Source organism: Bacillus rossius, chromosome 1, assembly GCF_032445375.1.
Source record: "Bacillus rossius redtenbacheri isolate Brsri chromosome 1, Brsri_v3, whole genome shotgun sequence".
In the NCBI taxonomy this organism is placed as follows: Eukaryota; Metazoa; Arthropoda; class Insecta; order Phasmatodea; family Bacillidae; genus Bacillus; species Bacillus rossius.
The window spans coordinates 318,237,091-318,261,648 of NC_086330.1; the positions used below are offsets into that span (position 1 = coordinate 318,237,091).

At 37.8% G+C, this 24,558-nt stretch overlaps 1 protein-coding gene across 1 annotated transcript in view; it reads left to right on the top strand.

The window, feature by feature from the left end:
• LOC134527957 (uncharacterized) overlaps nucleotides 1–24,558 on the top strand; it is a 250,478-nt gene that overhangs the window by 191,745 nt on the left and 34,175 nt on the right. The window contains exons 3-4 of the mRNA XM_063361050.1: nucleotides 5,959–6,092; nucleotides 22,831–22,924. Coding sequence (XP_063217120.1) covers nucleotides 5,959–6,092; nucleotides 22,831–22,924 — 228 coding nt within the window. The remainder of the gene's footprint in view (nucleotides 1–5,958; nucleotides 6,093–22,830; nucleotides 22,925–24,558) is intronic.

Below are 24,558 nucleotides of genomic sequence, written 5' to 3' on the forward strand. Positions count from 1 at the left end.
AGCAGCTACGTTTACTATGAAAAATTTGATTAGCAGACCGAAAATTTAAACTGCCGTATGCAAGGAGGGTGTCTCGGATTTTTTTCTAGACTGGGCCTCTCCCTTCCCCTTAGGCTTACTTCTCCTTCCCACACTTCCTGAGGCGTTTCCTTTCCCTTCCCTTCCGCGTATGCGTACAGGTTAAAGTGGGTCGTAATCATGGATAACACTATTGTAAAACTTTTAATTCTTCGACTAGCTTTTGACTGAACATGATCGCCCGAATGTTACCTGGGGATCGATTCTGAATTGCATTAGTCTCGCCATGTTGTGACTCCCGCTAACGACAACCAGTCTTCCGCCAGCATTGATATTCTCAAATGTATTTTTAAAAAAATACGGGTAGGCGACATCACGACTCCCGCCTACTTGTCGTAGCCTCCGAGCACTGCGGACTATTAGTCGGTGCCACTAGTGTTGAATGCTGGGAAATAGCGTTATCTTTCTTCCTATACCCACAAGCCGGAGCTGTCAAGATGGCGGACTCGCGCGTATGGCAGCACGCAACCGCATATGTTCGCGTTTGAGGACATCGATAAACGTACCAAAAATATGCATTACAAAAAGTGTGTGAGTGGAGTCCACGTGCGATAGAAGTGAAACTTATTGCTCATTAGTAGAGACCTGCAAAATTCGCGGATTCATTCGGTGATAGGCTAGAATTCAAACACATATACCTCTTAGATAATTTTGCTATTGGCTTACTGTTAATCTGGACGAATCTCAGCCAGTTATAAACCCTCAACCAAAGAAGGATCGACTCACAGACAAACCAGCTGAGACGACTTACAAGTTGGCAACCAATGAACTTGCGTTATTTGCCCGAGTGTACAGGGGTATGTGCAGTCTATCCTGAAGGCCATCGAAACCGCGAATTTTGCAGGTCTCTACTCATTAGGTATAAATATAGATGAATTATTAGTATTATTTATTGAACAAGAGATGATAATTGAGAAGATTAAGGATGAGGGTATTATCTAAAACAAAACTGAGGAATAGACAAACACAAAACAGTATTACCAGAATACGATAGCATCACTGCTGCTTCATTTCTACCTCTCCCCTGTCATCTCCTCTTCCGGCCGTTACTACTAGCATATAGCATGCTACACTACATACCTACAACCCCCCCCCCCCTCCCCTTTTTTTTGTCGTCTTCCCATTCGACCGCTAGTGCATGCGTTGGAGTGGCGTCGCCACTGACGCACTCTCCTCTACCGGTTCCCCTACAACGTACCTGACTATTCCCCTCGGGCGATCGGAATTTTCGTAACGCTCGAAAATTTTAAGCCCTTAGAAAAGAATTTTCACTTAAAAAAATCTTGACAATTAACCGGGACCCTCCTGGTGTCCGGCCCTTGGGGATCCTCCCTCCCCCCTGCGGTACCGTCACGCCGGTCCTTTTCTCTCGTCCATCCATCGTGTCAACAACCACGCTGGCGCTGAGCGAAGGCGGAGAGCAGATGCGTTGGAAACGTTGGGAAAACTACCAAAAAGTTGTCTGTACTGTCCAGCGAGTTTGGCCACTCATCGTCACCGCTATAACGGTCGCTAAAACTTCAGTTACCGCTTTTGTACCTGAGGTTCGATTGCAATAAACTAAAGACCAAAATAAAGTTAATCCATGAGACAACAATTTGGAATACTTAAAATTATAAATAAAAAATGAATACTTTTAAACTCGTAAATGAGTATTACTTTTTTGTGACAGATAATTTATTAAAATAAAAATAGTAGGCCTATATAGCCTACATGAAATTAATATTTATTACAGAAAACATTTATGGTATTTAATTATTGTAACTCTCGTTTCTGAAGATGTGCCTCAAAAATCTTTATAGTTTTTGACTTAATCTTGAGTATAAAAAATCCATAAAATTAACAATAATTTTGTATTTAAATTTAAAAAAATATATTATACCACAACGTTTCAAATATTCTCTAACAGCTATACCATTAACAAAATTAATATATTGTTTTGTTCATTATGATGCTAGTACCTCCTGGGTAAGGATGCAACGTTATTAAGATTAAGTAAGTAGGTGATTGATGCCAGACGTTTATTCACAAAACTCAGAAAGCAGAACAATATTACCATTAATTAATAACAAATGACATGGCTGGGTTATGAGACGTCATTTCAACGAATTTATTCAACTGTTAACACAGAACCAAAGATGTATTAAATATCATACAACTGTCTTAATAATTCAAAGACAGTTATAAACTTATTGCAGTTTTACTAATTAAAAACAATTTCTAAGCCTTCAGTAAGATATCGTATTCAAATCACAATTATATTCTGCTATTGCCTCGTTATAACAAATACTCGTTAAGACAACAGCGCATGGCTCACATTTAATATTTATAGCCCAAGAACAGCATAAAAAAGAGCTCCAAGCTAATAATGAAAACCAGAAATCATTAAACATCATTCTATTCATTAAAAGAGCAGCAAAAGGGCAGTCAAGCGAAGGTAATCTGACGTTGATAGTACAACATAAATTTACGCATACAACAGCTATAATTAACACTCACCTTAAAAGGTTTGTACAGTTTCGTAGTAAACGATAATTACAGTTAAATGATGACTTTTAAATAAACCACCGCCTAACATGCTGTTTCTTACGACGTAATTACTCGCGTATTAGAACTCGCTACGAGTCCAGTCGTCGGGTGACCACCGACACCGAAACGAGTGGTCCACTCGTTCCTCTCCTTCGTGGCCGCAACGAGTAGTCTCTACCACCAGGGTCGTCCACATATGGATGCTTTTCTGTACTCAGCGTGCTCCGAAGCTGTAGTCAACCCGTTCCCTTGACACTATTTCGACACCGACAACTTCCTGTTCACTACACTCGTCTTTGGCGCCTCATGGTAATTAATACCAAAATGCAGATCAACGCCACAGTCCAACTCGCTCCTTGATACGTAGCAAATATGCTAGCCTTTTAGCAACATTCAGTCAAGAAGCGGTGAGCGATGAGTAAATAAATGGTGAAGGGGTCTATATAGAGTAACTACTTTCCGTAGTCTTGCAGCGGGTATGTCCGACAGCTCGCTTCCACACTCGCCGCGCCCACGCCGCCATGCTCGGCTCATCAGCTTACGTGCCCGTTACACATGTTGAACGACTCTTAACTCGCTGGGTGAGTCACTACTCGCTCGCCTCCGAGCACCTTTTGTGAGGGTCCAGCTCCACTGACGGCACATCCAAAGTCTATCTTCAAATTTGGGAGCTACTGGTATACCCTTACTGGCGGCGAAGTCCATCGGGCGTAAGTACGGGCGGCAGCGGTTTCATTAGATTCCTCGGTGGTGGTCAAGATGCTTCCCCTCCTCCACTTCCTGACGGGCCGGGAAAGGGGGGGTTACATACCCACCCGGGGCAACGGTCTTCTAGGCTTGGAAAGTTCTTAACGCTGCTCGCCAGACCTGAGCTGATGCGACGCGGCGGTCAAATGGACATTGTTTTCCAGCACCCGCGCACAAGTATCACCGGTCCTCTAACTCACAGGCGTGTAGAAGAGGCTCTGGGAGCTTTGCGGATCGCCGTTCCTACAGGGGTTTCTTCACAAAAGATAGGGAAAGACAGAGCCACGTGAGGGGTTAGCGTGAGCACGGCCGCAACACCCGTAAACAACTGCCCCAGGGAGCTGGTCTGCCGCGCGGGTAATGGGCCTGCCCCGCGCGTGGTCCCTGGGAATGGGGTCTCTCGCCCGGGCCAGCGGCCACAGTGACGTCACACCCACGCGGCCTTGGGGGGCGAGACCTGTTCTGCTCTGCTCTGGCCTGCTATGCTCTGCTCCTGCCAGGCCCGTTCAGGAGGTCACACGTCCGCTTTTTGGAGTGCCCCTCCCTCTCCTGCCCATATGCATCTTACTCTGGTGGTTTCATACATTAGCGACTGATGCTAGAAGCAGATGCTGTTTCCGAATAGCAAGGATGTGTGCTTTACCGATCCTGCCTTAACTGAAGGCTCCTTCAATTTCAAGGCTGCATGCAAAGAGAAACCACGCGTTTAAAGCATTATACATTTTCTTTGAAAGTTGTGTATACACATATAAATACTTTTTCGGCAAATTTTTGAAGTTATACGTCTGTGGGCGCGTTATGGAAAATTGATGATAGTGAATTTTTAAGATGCGCGCGCACCATGCAATTTTCACAGGCATATGGCGAACCCACGTATTGAATATAAACCCATATGCAGTCACTTTAATAAAAATTAGGTGACATACCAAATGTATTGGTGTGCCAAATGAAACATTATGATAGTGAAACTACCCTGGAATATATTTGGTAAACAAAAGTAGTCATAGTAAGAAGTAATTTCAAGTATTCAAGTATTACGACAGTTATATTACACATGCTCCTATAAATATTCTGTCAGGGTTTGTACAGACATGGCTATAGTGCGCGGTTATAACGTTAAAGAACCGTGGTTGAAAACTCGGCCGTGGAAAAATGTTTTTTCTTTTATTAAAATTACAGATTACTGGATTATACAAATTATGCTTAAACAAATATTTATAAATACATTGTATTTGTTTATCGTATTGGTATAATATTACTAATACACTTTTTATATTAATATTAAATACTGAGTACTTATTTAATAATTTTTGTTACAGTAAATTTCAAAATAGTTCAGTGTCTAATAAAAAAACTCTAACTTCTAACCCGCGTACATAAGTACACGAACTTTATTTTGTCTTTTGATAGGATTTGGTAAACATATGAGTAAGTATACAGCAGCTGAATGCTTAAACAACAAACGATTCTTACGTTTTGATGAAAAGATAGCGTCAAGAGCCTCCCTCCCTCACCCCTCCAGAGGCCAAAAAGAATGCATAAGAATACGCGAGTGACTCATTTTTCACGAAAGGCTGCATCGGCTGTTCTGTACTGATACTTTCAATTACTCTGAAGGTCAACAAAAATGGTTGACAGCATTTAAGATTCGATTTTCAAGGCTTACTCAGGTTAAAGAGTCCTTTAATGAGCTTTTGGGGAACAGCCAATATTATAAATATGTTTTCATATTTACATCCGAGGTTCTGTAAACCTTCTTTGATACCTTACCGTTAATTGCTTAAATTTTTTCTTCACGTAAACGTGAATGTTTCAAGAGTTAAAAGTTGGTTAAGTTAGGTTAGGGACATTAAAAATACTGTAAAATCATGTGGAAGGCTGATTGTGTTATATCAGATGCATTGGAATATTTAATAATCTAGTATGAATTCATAAACGCTGTTGTTCAGGATTGAAAAGAAGCAATAGTATTCTTTAAAAAAATAAATACCATTTCCTGAATTTTGCTTTACTTGTCTTGAAAAAGTTGCGACTCGGGCAGCTGTCGTTGTCATTTGACGAGATACGGCTTGGCAGAACTTTCACTGCTCGAGTTTAGTCAAATGTGTCTGATTAAATTAATAGCAGTCGAGATAAATTAATACTTGTAATAAAAGTGGGGCTAGTGAACGTGTGAGCGTACGTGTGAACTAAACACAAACGAAGGGTCTTCGGCTATTCTCGGGCCTCTCCGTCATGACTAGACAGTGCGCGTGAGAGACGGAACCATTTGACCTCTCTTTTTATTATTTCACGCGTTACAAGTAAAATTTTTTACTCTGTTGTAAATGTATTTTTCTTTCGGAGAACGAAAAGGCTGAAGCGGGTATTCAACACAGATGAATTCAGATTTAAAGAAGAAAAAAAAGTATATATACACAGTTTTTTTTTAATTGGTACAAGCAAACGCAAAAAAACATTTATGAAGTTATCGAGTTTTTAGTCTAATTTACTTAGAGACGAGTTATGGCGTCCTCGTTAAAGTGCATGGCCCAGGGCCTCGCAAAGTCCAGGCCAGGAACCGCGGAGGACTTGCGGTGGCAGCTTGTCGCGTGGTTGCTGCAGGTGACGAGCTTGCTGCTGGAGGCGGAGCGCCGCAAGCTGAGCGTGCTGCAGAGGGAGCTGCAGGTGGCGCTGGCCGAGGGCGGCTCCATCAAGGCCAAGGAGCACCAGAAGCAGGAGCTCATCGTCGCCATCTCGTGAGTGCGCGCCCAACTAGGCCCCTCATTTACGTTCTGTTCAGGGCCGGTGCAAGGTAAATTGGCGCCCTAGGCGAAAAACCTTAATGCCCCCCCTCCCCCCCCCCCCCGCCGGACGGAAACCACAACAAAAAATTTCCTTGCCTCAAAATACATCACGTAAGCCTAAGATTTTGTCAACAATCAAATGTAAGCAGGCTTGTGGTTTTTTTTTTACTTTTTTACTTATTACAAATCATAAACAGGTCACCGTGGACTTTAAATAATTACTTATATCAATATAAACATTCCAAACTGTTACAAAAATCCATTTTCATCTAGTTTCAATAATCGTTTAACATATTATTTCAGCTGTTATGTGTTTTGCTGCGCCGCCCCCAGCTACTTGGCGCCCTAGGCGGTTGCCTAGTTCGCCTGTATGGATGCGCCGGCCCTGGTTCTGTTACTGTTCCTAAAACACCTCTCTTGCATTTATCGTTCCGCCACAAATACAAGTTGTCCACAAAAGTATATTAACAGTTTAATTTAATTTAAGCTATTTACAATAAACCATGCATCAATTTGAAGCTAAACTACCCTAGTTTTTCCTTATAAAATGTTCAATATGTGCACCTTTAGTTGTACGGCACACATCCAACCTAAAGTCAAATTCTTCCCACACTTTGGTCAACAAGTCCGGAGTAATGGTAGCAGTGGCGTCTTCAATATTCTGTGTCTCGAACTCTGGCGAATCATTAGGTAGCAGCGGAACTTTAGACACGATCTTTTATGAAGCCCCGAACGAAAAAAATAATATTGCATGGCGTCATGTCAGGTGAACGTGGAGGCCAGCGAAAAAATAGCTGTCTTCTCGACCATTACGACCAATCAAATGGTCAGAAACTTCAACATTCAATCACTCTCGTACAAAGAGGTTCCAATGGGGAGGGGGTCTATCCTGTTGCCAAAGAAAGTTTACAGGTTAACCCTCTACTAATTGTGGAAAGAGCTATTCTCTCAACATAGGTTGTGCTGTGAGAAAACAACAGATCAGTATTCGCGCATACTCTTATCTAAAATTGTTTTAGGTACTCTTTAATTGTGAACTTGAATCAACACTCCACAATGCTTACAGTAGATACTATTAAAATTTATAACTTTGGCATTATTTTATGGGCGGACATACGTATTTTCGGCAGATATTCCTTATTGTAATATTTTGGGTTTAAAATTTCGCGCTAGTGAATGATAATAATTATTACGAACATGTTCGGTGACCCTATGACATTACTGCACGAAACAAAAGACGAAGACTTGTTTTTGTACCCATAATAATTGGATGGTAAGTTATTCGACTACCCAACAGCCCGATGTTCAGTAGTTTCCCAGGAACGACCGGATTTTTAGACCTCTTTGCGATACTTTGCTACTGGTGCGGTTTGGAGGTCATGAATAGGCCGTAGGTTCGTTTAACCCCCTTTAAGATGTAAATTTAACAAGCAGTGAATAAAATCACAAAACCAAACATTACGTCAATCTGGCATATGACTAAAAAATTAAGATTGCAGATTTGCTTCAGAAATTTTTTGATAGTATTTAGACACCATCAAGCTGCTTTTCGGGTTGTTTTTCAGTACAGTAAAAACGTTTGGAAACGCGGCCATGAAGGATTACCGAACGTTAATTTACTTTTAACAGGGATACAACATATTAATAATTAGTCAATGATATTTCAAACAAGTAGTAAAAATCTGCTCTGTATCTGTACACTGTATGTACACAGTTGTAATATAGCACAAATGTTATATAGAACCCGTTATAAAAATAGTAATTCACCGGAAAAGCCCGAATGTGAGTGGCTCGTTCGATGCTGGATTACAGAATGTGTCAAACCAAAGGATTAAATTGTGTTGACGGTTTCATCGTTTGTCCAGTTGCGAAAGTCTGCTTACCCACAAAACCTGCAAATTTATAAATTAACAGTTTTACGTACACACAAAAATAATTAACTAGTTCTGCGAACCAGCGTTAATCATGATAAGCGAGTGGGTTCTGAGAGTGTACTTCCTAACACTCGCCCGGAGATATAGGGAGATCTGGGTGTGTAATCCCTCATGCGGGCTGACCACATAATTCCAAACGACGTTGCTTGCCAAAGCGATCAACACCACAGCAATGACGCGATATCAGTTATCCATTTCTTCATCGCCACCTGAAACCAGGCAAACCTAGAGGTTTCTCGTATCCTAGAGCAAAAAACATCTGAAACGGCCATACTTAAGTTTTCATCATAACTGGTACACCATATTTGTGTTAGTAAATTTCCGGAATAAGAATATTTATGTGTCTTGCATATTTTCTTATCATTCACAATGAATATTTAGCAGGACAGTCCGTGTTAGTTGCTGCCTAGGTGTCGGTTCTGTGAGTTCATATCTTTCATAGCACTTGTTAGAGGTTTTGCTTCAGTGAAACAAAGTTAGTTAGCAAATATTGTAACTAAGAACATATTGTATACGATTAAAATATTTACACTTCACCTAATGAATTTGAGATGGTAAGGTCCTAAAAGACAGCCCAGTTTATAAGGTCTGTGTCTTCATACCCTAATATTTACCGATTTACTTTCTGAATCTTAAAGAGTCTAATTTCTGTCCACAAATAAACTAACCTAACCTGATTATTCTCTTCTTCCACTCGTCTCCCATTGGTTGGCGTCCGCAAACTACTCTCTCGGAACACTAGTCGGCCAGTACTCACAGTAGTATTTGTTGGAGGTTCCTGGGACTGGTGCTTGCTGGTGAGTGGATGGTGGATGGGGTCAGCTATCTTGAATGATATCACCGTTTAACTTTTCGTTACGGCCGCCATATTGAGATATGATATCACCTATTTCGTTTTTTTTTTCAAGGTCAAAGGTCAAGACCACTCCAAAATAGCTACTGTGATGTAAAGTACTGTGTACTGGCAAAAACAGGACCTTTAATTAATTGAACCCTTGTTAGATGTTTGATTTCATCTATACATTCAACTGGGTTATTTAACATATTAGTTATTGTAATTAAAGATATACATTTTAGTATTTTTTCCGAAGTCTGAAGATGGTTTTCAAGAAACATTTGTGAAATATAAAACCAAATGTAAAATTACTAAACATTTGAATTGGCTATTTTACATGTTATATCTGTAAGGCAGTAACGGATTGATAAATAAGCGAGGGTGCATTTGGGGCCAGGAATTTACCAACAAAAAAATCAACATGGTCTTAGTACTTTACAATTCGTTCAGTACACAATAGATTGACCCTTGCGGATTCTATAAGCTGACATAATTTCTTTAACTTCTTTAAACTGCGAACACCAATACAAGAAGTATTAAAGAAAACACCGAACAAGCTTAGCATTAAAACAAATTAAACCCATTCAGAAAGTTAATACTGGCTTTACAACTAAAAAAAATTTAAGGGAAACCTAATTATCAAAAAAATTACGTCCAGATAAAATAGCTCACGAACTAGCGGCACGCGGCATTAATTAGAGATCAAATATTAAAGCACATCAAACATATAAAGGAAAAGTCTCCAGTACAAAATATAGCCAAATTAAACTCTAAAATCATTATTAATATTATTCCAGCAATAGTAACTAACGGCAATGCGTGAATACGTACTGGCGTATATTACAGACAGACAGGATTTCCGACCATGAAAACAATAATCAAATAAACATTCCAAGGTCAACGATTTAACTTTTAGATTACTTGTGTTAAACTTTACTTAAAGTCTTTTAACCAACAACCGCCAACTTGCGGTAGCAGATGACACAACTACTTGCATCTTTCTGGTCAGGGTGAGCCCCGTTATCGGCTCCGACGAGTTTGGAGGCGAGTGTCCAACTCGCTGTCCTCACTCGCTGCAGCTAAGAGTCGGCTCAAACTCCAAGCTGATCCTCAGCGTCATCCAACGCCGTAGTTGAGTTATCAGGGAAGACTCTCGGGAAACGGCAGGCTTTGGAACTCCGTTACTCGCTTGTCGTAACCCGAACGAGCTTTCCTAACACGAGATAAGATGTATCACCAATTTCCAACTCGTTCCCCGTAATCTGTTCTCGTAGTGCTGTAAAGACGTCGGATTCGACGTGACGAACAGAAATCATGCTTATCATGAAATTATAAGCATTCTCCTTTCATTGACGCTCGCATTTACACTCGCCCAACAAGTGCTACCATGTCGTCGACGAGTCGCCTTACTTCACCCTTTGCCACGCCCTTCCCGTCAGCTCGCTGGTCAGCATAAGAACTAGTTGAACAAAGTTTCTCCCTTCTTACTCGCTGAACGAGTACCAACTCGCTGACACTCGTGTAGCCCCCGGGACGCCCGTCAGGGCTGGCGTCACAACCAAAGTATGTACTACTGGCTCGCTGTAGGAAAGGTTTTGATGGGGATTAAAAACTGACGAAAACTAGCTTCTACTGCGCAGCTTAGGTTCCCCCCTCCCTTCTTTGCGACAGAGAATTTCCGTCACTCCCCTCTCTGTCGTAAAGAAGGGAGGGGGGAACCTAAGCTGCGCAGTAGAAGCTAGTTTTCGTCAGTTTTTAATCTCCATCAAAACCTTTCCTACAGCGAGCCAGTAGTATGTCTTGATTGTTCACATCTGCTGGACTCATCCCTCCGACAATGAAGTCCATAGAGCGTAGTAACTGACGGCCAGGGCTTAGCTGTAACATTGGCGACTTTGAGCGGCAGCGGTGTCCATAGCTCTCCCGGTCGGCGCTGCGCTGTTCCCCCTCGCTACTTCACAAACGGGGGCTTACATATCAGACAACGGTCTTCATGGTCGCCTAAGGTATGCGGGCAGTCTGTACATCAGGCACGAATTCCGTTGTCACTCGGCGGTCAAATAAACGAGACTGTTCTTAGGTCGCCGCGTACAAGATTCGCGGGTCCCCGAAACTACAGGCGAGTTTACGAGCTTCACGCCGGGAGCATTGCGGGTGGTGTCCAATCAGTTATAAGTGAATATGGGCGTGAAAAACGTCTTACTATCAAAATGGGAAAGTCGGTGAAAACCACCTGTGGCATACGATTTGTTTACAGTGTGGGCCCATGCAGATTACACCCATTTCGTCCCTGTGGAAAGACCTGCAGCCTTATACCTGGCCACCAGATAGTACACAGAGCCTCAGGATATTTACCAGAACTTTATCTTGTTGCTACTATTTTATTTTGATGGTTCACCACTATGATGGGTCTATGAGGTGATAACTGAGATACTGATCACCTTTTCAGTAATTTGTATGGAAAGGAAAATGGTCTCTATGTGCCCGTTTTATCGGGCATACTGATATTTTTTGCACTCCTATTCTTTGAATGACGTCTTGGGGTGCTGTAAAAGATTTTAGAGCCCGAGCATAGGCTTCAAACGCACTTGGCACTCCTGAATTATTAACAGAGTTTAAAACGATCAAGACGGAAACAACAAAAAATTAGTTTATCTTTTTTTAATATATTTTATCAAAGGATCTTACGCGTTTTACATTGCTTTGCCTAACGTCTTGGGTTAAAATACCTTCATACTCATGCTCAACATTAATGCCTGATATAACATTTATTAATACGCTGCCGCGCAAAAATACTAGTATTCTTAAAACAAACATAATGTTGCGCAATGTACAAGCATAATAGCATTTATAGTGCAGATAAACATCATAAAAATCTGCTAAGAAATATTCTTAAAAAATTTAAGGCTCTTTGGATTCTATTTCAAAATTACTAAATGACTCTTTAAAAAAGGACTAAAGATAATTACTAAAATTATCCGTAAAGTTTTTCTAAACCTAACAAATTTATTGCAGGGTTAGTTTATCGTACGCTGACCATTCGTACGCCAAATATTATTGAGTTCCAAATTGTTTTATCATTGAATTGTTAAATATTTGAAACAGTTAAACAATTAATGCATCTGTGCCATGTTCGTCAACATCCACACGACCATAAATGTGGGACAGACTCTGTTTCCTGCAGGTAGAGTCGTCACACACCTCGCCAGTAGTGTCTCACGCTAACTCAGCAATGCGCAAGAGAAATGCCACAGTCATTCAGAGTGCAGAATATAAATGGGCTATCAACAGTAATTAACGGTGATGATTTGGGGGGGAGGGCAAAAGTTATTATAGCAACAGCCAAAACCATATTCAACTGCCTTAGTCTTTAACTATGTAAAGTTCATCACTAATATCCGAGACGACAGTTCAATTGCTGCACTCGTAACCGAATCCCCTGCGAGTTAAGTCGCTCCGCTCGTAACGCCGAACGCAGCGCCTCGCAGTGGCCGGTAAACAAAACACCCAGGACGTGCCGTAGTTATGGTACGTTGCGGTACACGAGTATCGAAAGAGCCAACACCCACTAAGTTAAGGTACACAGATAATACAGAGCAATTGACACGAACGAGCTGTAAACAAAGAACATAAAAAATTAAATTACGAAATAAATATTTTGGCAATTTGAGGCGGGGTTACACGTCTCAGCTGCGAGTATATTCCCTGGTGAATGAGTCTTTCTGTCTGATATAGGTAGACATTTTTATACATATATACAGCAGGTTATAATCATCTAAGTTACATAGTAAATTAGTGACACACTATTGTTGCTTGGTTTTAGAACCATGCAAATGTGCGATTGAACTTTAATGACCACAAAGGTGAATCAACTTGTCCTGTGGGAAGACACTGGACTGACATTCCACATCAGATGAGTTTGAACTACTATCAAAATCCTGATTCAGTTTTTTTATTGTTTTCGCTAAATTATGCATAGGTCTTCCCAAAGATTTTTTTTATATAATGTTGTGTTAGTTTCCTTCTCTAATTGCTTCGCTGTCAACGAGATGTTGATGTGAAAAAAATTAGCAAAAATGCCTAAAGGGTGACGCTTTCTTCTACAACGCGATGGGAATACGAAATGAACAACGGCAAGTAAGTTCAAAAGCAGGCACCAGTTTTAATTACCGAATCCATTATGTATGCCACTGTTAGTCTCGTTGATTTGCTCCTTTGAACTTTCGTTTCTGCTTCAAGGCCAGTTCCTGAGTTCTGACTCGTTAGCTACAGCACTTCATTTAAATAATTAACTTCGAAACCAATTTCGCTTCATCCTCTGCGTTATGGGTGGAGCGTGGCGCAATCAATGAACATTACACTTTTCTACGGTTACCAGTTTTTTTTTCTGTTCAAGTAACTTTGGAAGTTGCTGCCTGGAAATTTACGCACGAGTCTGTTTATTTCAAGAAATAAAATCGTAAATAATTTTGGAGCGTTTCCATGAAATACACACAAGCGTGAAAAAAAAGTGTCCAGTATTTTGCGGGTCAGAAAATAACAGTGCCAAATGCTTCTATTCGAAAATAAAAATCGATAACACCTTTTGTCGAAAATCCCGTATTTAAAACAAAAAAAAATAACTTTATGTGTACTTTATTTAAGCGCTACACTATGCCTAACTCCATATTTATCATAATTTTTTAAACGCGATGCTGGTTTTTTTTTTCTTCATATAGCCAAAACCATTTGTTTGTTAAATGCCACAGGAATGTACTGCGTAAATTGACACTGTATATTCTGAAGAAAATTTTTAAGCAACCAGTTTCTTAAAACTTTTTCTATAAAACTGAGCATTTTTTTTAATTTTTCATTTCAGGGAAAATAATGTAAATTTAGATAAATGCTTTGCCAGAGTTCTTCTGGCGACTTACCTATTGCAAAGAAAACAAAAGAAAAATTGTTTGCACTTGCATTTCACAGGCACATCGCTGCGCGGGTTTATTTCAAGGAACGATATATACTTAAGGCCTACATCTCAAAGGTTGGTCCGTTACGAGCACGAACTGCACTTGCACACGCACCAACGACTTCAGCACGCGCGCGACCAAGCACGTGTGAAGCAACCGCCTCAAAGGTTTCTCGCAACGCTAGAATCACAACAGAGCCCCTCAAAGATGCGACGCGATGAACGCGACGCGAATTAAAAAAGATTTCACTGCCAATCTAGTTCAACCCATTTGTGATGTCTGTGCGATGAAATTTGCGAACGCGACAGACAAATATTTCCTATTTCTATCGAGTTGCGAACGTGACGTTTTGAAATTTTGTCAGTATTTTGTTTCCGAGTGATTAATAGACTGGTGCATTGTCAATAATATTGTTATCTGTGGAATAGTTTTAATGTGTTCACGCAGTGATTTTTTTTATCTTCAAATGAACGTTTAATTTGGCACTAACATATATCTATCGACATATCAATTTAAAAAAAAAAACTTGTAAACATTGATACATGTCGTACTTGTAGTGCATATGTAATGGCCAAAAACATTTTATATATATTCGTTCATTTTTATTTATGGCTCAATTAAAAACTGCATTTCCACAACAACGTGATATTTTGCTGTCGCATCGCGTCTTTCGCATTGCGTCCGTCGTGCTGTTGTGAATCTCAGAGAAACTACGTCACAGCTAAGCTGCAGTGCTGTTTCTCACTTGCTACTGAAATGGTAGAGCCTTCTTTCAAACCGGCGAGAGTGTTGACTCCTAGAAGTTTACTGGGAAGCCTAAGATGTTCATCAAGCTCTGTCCCTACCCGAACACGCCCGGATATTCACCTTCGGCCAACCTCGGGTTTATTTATATATATTTATATTTCTCTGTTTATTTTAATGTAGCTATACTAACCTAACTAACCGTCCCTAATGGTTTAAAATGTTTTAATGTAGCTAACCTAACCGACCACTTTTAATATTTGAATTCATTTTTCCTGCACAAAAATAAAACAAATCTCGAGGTTGGCCGAAGGTGAATATTCGGGCGTGTTCGGGCAGGGACAGGGTTTCTCAAGTTTACTAGTTGTGTTTACGTGAAACGCTCCTCAACTATAAAGACTTTAAATGTAATGTTAAATGCTTTAAATTAAAACTATATATGCTGGAAATGTTTTACGTGATTAATTCTCTAATTAACCATTTGAAATTTTTTGTCTACACAAAAAGAAACGCGAATAGTTTTCAGTAATAAAACTTTACAGGGAAAAAGTCAATGCCACACGCTGCTTCATAACACTGTTATTATTTTTTAGTTTCAGATGAATTCGTAATTGGAAAGGGCAAAATAAAGAAAATCGAGAATTCAAACATAAAAACAATCTTACATATTTTTCTCTGAAATAAATTTAAGTTATAGCAAGTAGTAGCCAGCAACTTCAGTTATTAACTTGTAAAGTTTTAATACTACGATCCAGATAGATAGTCATATTTTAAGTAGCCAGCCAAATGTTACAAATCAGCAAACAAAAATTGAATTTCTATAAAATATCGTTAGTAACTTCTTAAAGTGTAAAAAAAGGCAAAGTCTAACGTAATTGAAAATAATAAGCGGCGGAGTGCTAAACACCATTTATATAACTCAAATGAGGTCGTCAACTTTGAAGCAATACCGGAAGGAAAGTAAATGAAGAAGGAAAGTAATGAAGTGCGATGAAGTCAACGACTGCGCTTGCAATTCAACATGGACTACGGTCCATTCCACCCATTTAGTCCTTTCCACTCAATTCTTAATTACTTACTGTCGATCACTGCAACTGCGCCCAGCTGAGAGTAGCAGCTCTGGCACTCCTATGCCACGTTCAGCCGAACATCTTCGAGCGCGTCTGGTCCCAGCTAGACCAATAGTGCGGGGGTTAAGAGCAAAAAATCAGCTGAACCCTGCACTTTTTGATAAAAGCACGCTACTTCGTACAATTCATAAATACACCCCCCTGAAAGTTTTCAGAAGCGGTGCCCTTCGGTACCCCTCCTGGGGGGGCCAGCACCCCCCTTAATATGTGCGAAAATTAAGTTTTTTTCATTTAACTCAAAAACGGTGGCTCCAACGACAAAAACAGTTATATATAAACTGAAAGATATTTAAATTTTCTACAAACTTGTTTCCTTTTATTTTTTGAGTAGGACTTACTGTTTAAGAGATACGAAGACTTTTGTTTAATAATTTTGTGCCAGTTATATCTGTATATCAACCACTTTATGCTATTGCCAAGCAAATACAATTTCTGAAACCAGAAACACGTGGGGAAACACATTTTGTTATTATGCTCGGAGGACTTCACATAGAACTTGCTGCGCTCTGGGCAGTCGGCCATTGGCTTGAGGACAGTGGTTGAGTAAATGTTCTTGTACAAGCTTAAATCACGACTCAAGGTAAAGCAGATGCAATGATAAAAGCAACACATATCACACGCCCATCAAGTTACTCTTTGTGCTCTGTATTCCTCGAAAAGGAAGGTATATAATGTTTACAGGGAAACATGTGATGAAGAATGTCAGCTAATTTTTAAAGATTGGGATGAAGAAAGGTGCAAGCTATATCCTCAACACAAATTCTGGAGCTTAGTAATGCATCTGGAGAGAATAATATTACAGTTTGTTCGTGCCATACGTCAAGCTGACTTTGACAAGTACACATTGAAGGTATGATTAGACTGTTGCCCTGGTTTTTTGCTTTAGACCACACACATTATGATCGATGGCTTTCAGTTCATGTTAGAGACATGGTTAACTTGGAAAATGATCATCCTGAAATCGCAAAAAAAAAATTTAAATCTGGTGCATTTGTGGCAACAAAATGCAAAAGGAAATTCTCAAACATTGCCTTAGATCATGCTCATGAACAGGTTAATGCTGTATTGAAAGGCGATTGTGGCATAACGGGCCTAACAGAAAATTCTAAATCTTTTAACAAGTGGGTTTTGGCTAGTCCTGAGCTGTATGTTATAGTTCAGACATTTGGAACATGTTCGGCTGATCCTGATAATGTAGTAGTCAAACATCACCAAGACACCAATTCGGCTCAGAGTCGTTTTAAGAAAGATGTAAAATGTTTGGAAGCGGTGATAGATAACCTTGGCAACCCATTTCTGGAAGACAGCCCCAAACTTTATAATTTATTTACAAGGGAGGTTGCAGATAGTACAGTTGCGAATTTTGTCCAGATTATTGGAAAAGAGGGAAAACAGTTATATGAGCGGTTTGTGAAGGAAAGGCTGGAAGAAGCAACTTTGGGTATAATGGAACCCATAAAACTAAATATATTTCCTACATTGAGTAAAACTAAAAACTCTACCAAGAAAGTTGGAGATGGCAAATTCGCTGGCCTGAAAAACGATTGCTCCTTTTTTGGTAGAGTATACATAGCCTGTCAAACACAATACGGTGATCTTGATGAATTCTTTAAGCATGAGAATCAGTGCTGTCCACCTTCACTGTCGGTTAGTGGTGAAATACGTGTATGTCAATCTAAATCAGATTTAATACAGTGCATACTATCAAGTTCGGAAGAGGCTACAGTTTCAACATTACCTCCAGTGAATGCAATACTTTTGGATGCAGCTGCAATCGTTCACATGCTTCAACCTAAAGGTGCACAAACATTTCAAGACTATGTGGATGATGTATACCTTCCATATATTTTTTCACTGCCAGCCAAAAGGCTTGATATAATTTGGGATTTGTATACCAAAGATAGCCTCAAGAATTTTGTTCATACAAAATGAGGCAGTGGAAGAAGAATACGAGTCATGAGTTCTACCAAAATTCCTCATAGTTCGCAAAGTTTTCTTAGAGATAGTGAGAATAAAACAGAGCCTTTTAAATATCTTGGAAAACACACCATGCAAGCATGTAAAACTACTGACAAAGAAGTGTATTCTACACTGCACTCAAATGTGATTACTTCTGTACAACGTGAAGATATGGACAGTCTATGCCCCTGTGCACATGAGGAGGCCGATGTCAGACTCATAGTTCATGCTGCAGATGCTGCAGCACGAGGTTGTTCCAAAATTGTGATACGAACCGTCAACACTGACGTACTTGTACTTGCTGTGTGATTTGTGAGTCAGATTCAAAACTTGGAAGAACTGTGGGTTTCCATTGGAACCGGAAAACATCAACGTAATGTAGCAGCTCATAAAATCTCATCAGCCTTGGGCCCCGAGAGGTCAGCTGCATTACCCATATTCCATGCGTTTACTGGCTGTGACACAGTGTCGCAGTTCAGCGGAAAGGGAAATAAAACGGCATGGGAAGCCTGAAAAGCGTTTCCTGAGGCTATATCGGGATTTTTGTCCATGGCAAGAATTGAAGTTAGTGAGGCAATGCCTATAATTCAGAAATTCGTCGTAGTAATGTACGACAGAAGTAGTCAGTCAATGAATGTAGAAAGAGTCTTTTTACCAAGAAAGGCAGGCAAATGGAAGCGATTCCTCCTACATTGGATGCCCTTTACCTACATGTCAAGCGTGCTGCCTACCAAGGAGGTTGTGTTTGGAGTGACGCAGCAAATCCACGGCCTGAGGTGAGAATAAAATGTATTTCCCTTTATTTAAACTTTCATTTATTTTTTCGGTGTGATGTTTTGAAACTTGTTCTAAAACCTAGAATATGTGTTGACATATATCCCAAGTCCTGCAGAATATGGCTGGAGGAAAGATGTTAATGAATGGCAGCCAGTCTGAATGACTCTTCCACAAGCTTCAGAGTCTATGTCTTCATTAGTGCGTTGTGGATGCAAGTTAAGGGTGTTCATCACACTGCAAGTGTTGAAAAGTACAACTCAAGTGCACTGATTTGTGCAATTGTGGTGGCAAATGCAGTTCCGACTACAAATGATTTTCATGTGCGTAATTACTTACTTATTTGTAGTAGTAATGCATGTTTTGGGTGGCAGGAATTTGTGTTTTATTGTTACAATGTCTTAAAGAAATGTTAAAATTTAACCAATATTTGATATAATAGGTAATGGAAAGAGTACTAATTACAGGAATAGGCCTACATACCTGGGAACAAACTTTGCATTATATTTGCCATGTTTTAAAAGACATTTTAGTTCGAATGAATACAAACATAGTTTTATTGATGTGAAGTGATTAATTTTGTATATAAATATCGACTTGAAATTAGTTTTTTTTTAAATTTAAAACACTGTAATTACCTTTTTAACTTACTGTTATGTGAAACATCAAGCAACTACATATTGTAACTATATGTATTTCTGTTGTTCTTCTCATCATAGTTTCCAAAACAAATAAACAAAATATGTTGTTGTAACTTTTGTAGCATTAAAATATACAATTCATATACAAATTTATGTTTATCAAGGTATTCATAATTATAACATCTAGTCAACACGCAAAACATAGAAGTATCCGAGACATTTCAAATTGTTCTGGATTATCCATTCCAGGAGTTGGCGCAATGCGCGACTTGTCATTTCTGTAGTATAACTTTATTTTTAAGTCTCGATTACTAATTATTGTAATTAATATATGTTCCATTAAATATACAAATGATTTTGTTCTCTGTAGGTATTTAAGTTTTTATAAAAACTATTGGCCAATAATGTAGTTGAGTTTGGTTTTCTTACTTAATCAATATATTCTAAATGTTAATTATTATTTTTATACCAAACGGTAAGTTCTTCCTAAAAAATAGTAAGGAACATTATTGTAGGAAATTTAAATATCTTTCATTTTGTGTATGGCTATATTTGTCGCCGGAACCGCCGTTTTTCAAATAAACGAGAAAAACTTAATTTTGGCACATTATAAGGGGGGTACCGGCCCCCCTATGAGGGGTACCAGGGAGCACCACTTCTAAAAATGTTGAAAAGTGTTCAATAATAAAGTATACGAAGTGGCTTGCTTTTATCAAAAAGTGCAAGGTTCATACCCTTAACCCCCGCACTACAAGGAGGATCCAAATCGGCGAGGATCTAGAAACACGTAGTTTCAAATTAGCAACTTGAACTGAACCAGGAGCATCTATCACTCACGCATAAACGCACAGAACCACCGCATTAAAAACATGTTTTGAGTTTTTGTCTTAGATCTTCCCATTCAGAACTTTGTGGAACTCTCCGAATCCACCAATTATTATTGGACACTCTATAGGTAATTGGATTTTCATTAATTTGTTATTGCGAAGTAATGCATCAACTTTCAAACAATTGGCAGCTGTAGCTGTTTCATATTTTCGTGCGCATTTATCCCCAACTATAATTTGCAACTATAATTTTGTGTTTTTGTGGATGATTTAAATTTAATATATACTAATACAAATGTTCGAGGTCAAAAGTATGTCTATTGCTTGGGTCTATAGAAAGAAGTAAATATGGTTTTAAAATGAATAAATTATATCTACAAAGGTAATCAAGCATAAGAAAAATTATTGCATATTAATTATCCACATATCAAAACTACCAAATTATTTTTTTGCGAAATCGCAGCCTTAAATGGGGTTAAAGGGGTAAGTTTGATTTTAAGAAGAAAATAGATAATGCATACTTCCGAATCTACTTGACCTAGAGGTAAATAACAAACACCGAACAACATGCATGTAGGGTTAATTATTGTATTTTTTCTATCAGTCAAAATTTGACCGCAAAGGGGGTGAATATGGAGTGAAATTTATTTTTAAAATATCGTAACTCCGAAAATAATATAAAATTATTAGGTAAAACATTGAACATAATAAAACTAAACACTTTTTTTTACCATTAGGCGATAACCCACCTCTTAAGGGCTGTTGGAAAATCCGAATATTTATACCTTAAACAAGTATAAGTAAGAAATTAAGAATGAACAACATGTAAATTACATAGTATATGCATGTTTATATTTTTCGAAATTCGTCCGTTAACCGGGATGAACCAGGCTTAGGTTTGGTTTTATTTAAGAAAATAATTTCTCTAAATGCAATCTAGGACTGGACACGAATAACTGATATAATAAGGGGGTGAAAAGGGGGTAAAATAGCTTTGTAGTAATAAATCATATCTCCGAAGCAGATCAAGTGGTAGGTTATAAACTGAGCATGAATAATTTACATTATGGGTTATGTAGTGTTTTTTTTTTTTTTTTTTTACACTTTTTCGTAATTGGATTACAGAGGGGATGAGTAGGGCGCAAGTTAAGATTTATAGTGAAAAATCATACAGCCAAAGAAAATCAAAGCGGAAGGTAAGAAATTATGACGCATAATGTACATAATGAGTTACATAATGAGTGTTGTGAGTTACATAAAGAGTGTTATTACTGATTTTTTAGTTCGACTTCAAAGGAAGTGAAAAGTGGGTGGATATTTTATAGTAATAAATCATAGTGCGAATTAAATCAAGCAGGCGATAATAAACTAAGCAATAGTAACTTACATTATGAGTTTTTAAAATGATTTTACAATTTTTCCAATGTTTTATTAGAAAAATAATTTCTGTAACTTATAAATCGGGAGGTAAAATATTCGGTATGATTATAAACTACAAAATATGCAAACTCTTCTTTACTACTTTCTGAAACTTCTATTTTTAAGGTTGTGCAAAGGGTGTGAATATGTTATTTTTATATAAAAATCTATCTATTAATCTAATCAAAATAAATTAAAAATAATTATTAGTTATTGGTCTGTTTACATACTTTTAAAATACCTTCTTTTAATTATCCTTTTCCGGAATTTAACCCCTAAAACAGTAAAAGAGTTGGGTATTGTTTGCGAAAAAAATGGAATCCATTAAATCACTGAATAATTCAATTGGCAAGAAAAATTAAATTAGTATTTCTCCAATTTTATATAAATATATAGTGTGAAAATTGAATTCGTTTGGTTTTTTTGGTTAACAGACATAGCTGTATTAAATGAAACTTTAGTTGTAAATTTCCACATAGGCACCCCTGTGGGAAAAGAGAAGAGGTGTGAAAATACTGTGTGTTTGTTTCAATAATACTTCTTTATATATTAATACGTAAAGTGAGGAATTCGATGCTTGAATTTTACATTTAAAAATTGTCTGCAAATGTTTTAAACGAATTTCGGTTGTCCTATCTTTAATAAAGTTTAACAGGTGAAACGTTTTTTTAATCATCGTGCGTCTATAACCTAATTCATTTAATGAAATAGGAGTAATAGAATTCATTAACTAAATTAAATTTTAAATGTCTGGATTTAATCACATATTTTATACGTGGCAAATTATGAGTCCTACCCTTAAATTTATGCGTGCGAAGTCGCGGATTATTAGTTAGTTGATAATATAAATGTGGTTAAATATATATTAATGGTTTTACAAGAAATTTTTTGTTTGCTTTATATTTTTTTAATTTCAAATAATTTTTTATATTTCAACTTCAAAATTAAGTAAGGGCATGCATTAATGTAGAATACAGTTTTCAAAACACCGTTAGTAAGTTTTCTTTGTCGTAGAACGGTTTATTTTCAGAATCCAATTCATAAATTTTTAAAAATGAGGTTTTCAGAAATAATGAAATAATTAAGTTTTCAAAATTTGGGAAGAATTTTTTTTTAACATTTATAAATGAGTTTTAAGCAGTTTTAGCCAAACTCTACACAAAAACGTTAAAGTCAAAACTGTATTTCAAGTGAATACATGTTCACATTTAATTCTAGAATAGTAATATCAATTTGTTTTTAAGTTTTAAAATTATTAAATAAACTCTTGTTGAGTTAATAAAATCATTAATGAACAACCACAAAAATCATGACCAAAATACGAAATTATATAAGCAACATAACTAAAGAAACAGCTAAAGTTTGACACTCCTTGAGAATGAGATAGTATAAGATGTTATAAAATTGAATTTGAAAGAGAAATCTTTGCAGTACTACGTCACATGTGTTGATGTCAACTGTAATATTTTGTTTTCCAGGCGGATTCAAGCGCAGCACGATCACTTGGAAAAGGAGTACCGCCAGTACGCGATTGGTGTGCTCCGGAACTCCAACACACGAGGTTCTGGCAAGGTGAGACACCCACTGCTTTCGTTGCTCGTCTTATACTGCTCAAGGAAAAATACTTTAATTTCATTAGCTGTAGTTACATTGCATGTTGCTCATAGTTTTAAGGGTTTTTTATTTCCGTATTTTTACGTTTAACATGATTGCAGGTGTAGACATTTTAGGGGTCGAACTTCAACAAAATTTTATATGTGTGTGTATGTGTGTGTGTGTGTGTGTATATGTATATATATATATATATATATATGCTGAGTAACTTGCAAACTTTTTTTTCTAATTTTTGACACATGGATAAGAAAAACAAAATTGAATAAATTTTTGGGTTTAAAGACAATGCTGGTGTCTACTGCGTGTTATGGTTACAAAAAATTCAAAAAAATTATGTAATTTTTTTAGTCTTTTAGTTTTATATAAATTCTGATGATTTTAAAAGGCCATGTAATATTAAATATTATGTTTCTGAAATAATATAAACCATGTCAGTAAAATACCAGTAAACTTGAATTCAAACCAAAACTGTTCCACTACATTCTCCTTATCCATACTGCACAAAAAAGTTAAAAATTTAACTTTGCTAGCTAATTATGAAAAAAAAAAATGTTTTTTTCTCTTCATTTCACCAAAGTTCAGCCACTCAAAAATGTTGGCAAGTTTACCGTGGGGAACGATAATATAAAATAATGATCCGGAACGAGACATACGACCTTAAATCTCACCACCTCCACTTTTCGCCTTTCAGGGGCATCTTTAACTGGCGGTCTTATAGTTCACTACCAAAATGTGAACAAAGGGGGAGACAGTTGGCAGGTTTTTGGGTGTGATTCGAACTAATGGTCTCGATGCGTTTCCCCCCTTGATGAACACATGATAAGAAACTTAGGCTACGCTTGCGTATACAATAAGTATACAACATTTTATTAAAAACAACTATTTTTTGAAAGGGGCCTAATCGCGTATCTAATTTAAGAACATTACGTTGTCTTTACAAAATATTAAACTGGTTGAGAATTTTCAGTTATAATTTTAACTATTTTGGGAATTTAAAATATGCTAAACACATAATTTTCTGGTAGTACGGTACTTTAATTATGAGAAATATCACGCATTTATTTTTAACTTCGTTCAGTCGGATACAGCGAATGTTTATTTGTTTATTTATTTTTTGAACTAAGAATGATAGTATTAACTCTGGTAGACGTTGCCGGCGGAAAGATTGCTCGCCTTGTCTGTCTGCAAAAACAAAGCAACATGTGGCGCAAAGAGACATAGTCGCGCTTGGCATTCCCTCGCTTCAAGACCTTAGAAAGCATCATCCCAATTAATATGGCATTTGTATTGCTCCGTCTGAACCAAACTACTATTTTCTCCTAGTAATTTCAGGCCATAAAATGTTAATTGGACTCATATATTTCGCAGAACGATGATTATTAAAAAAAATTAACCAAAATATTATTTGTGAAATTAATTTAAACTTAACGTTTTAGAAAAAAAACATAATAAATAAAAAGACTGGAATAATTCTTTACTGAATTTAGTTTTTCACCAATCATTTTGCAGTGACTTTGGTGTTTCACTGGAACTAGGCAACCCGCCCGACTCATATCTCGCAATTGTTAAAATCAACTGAAGGAAGTGAAATA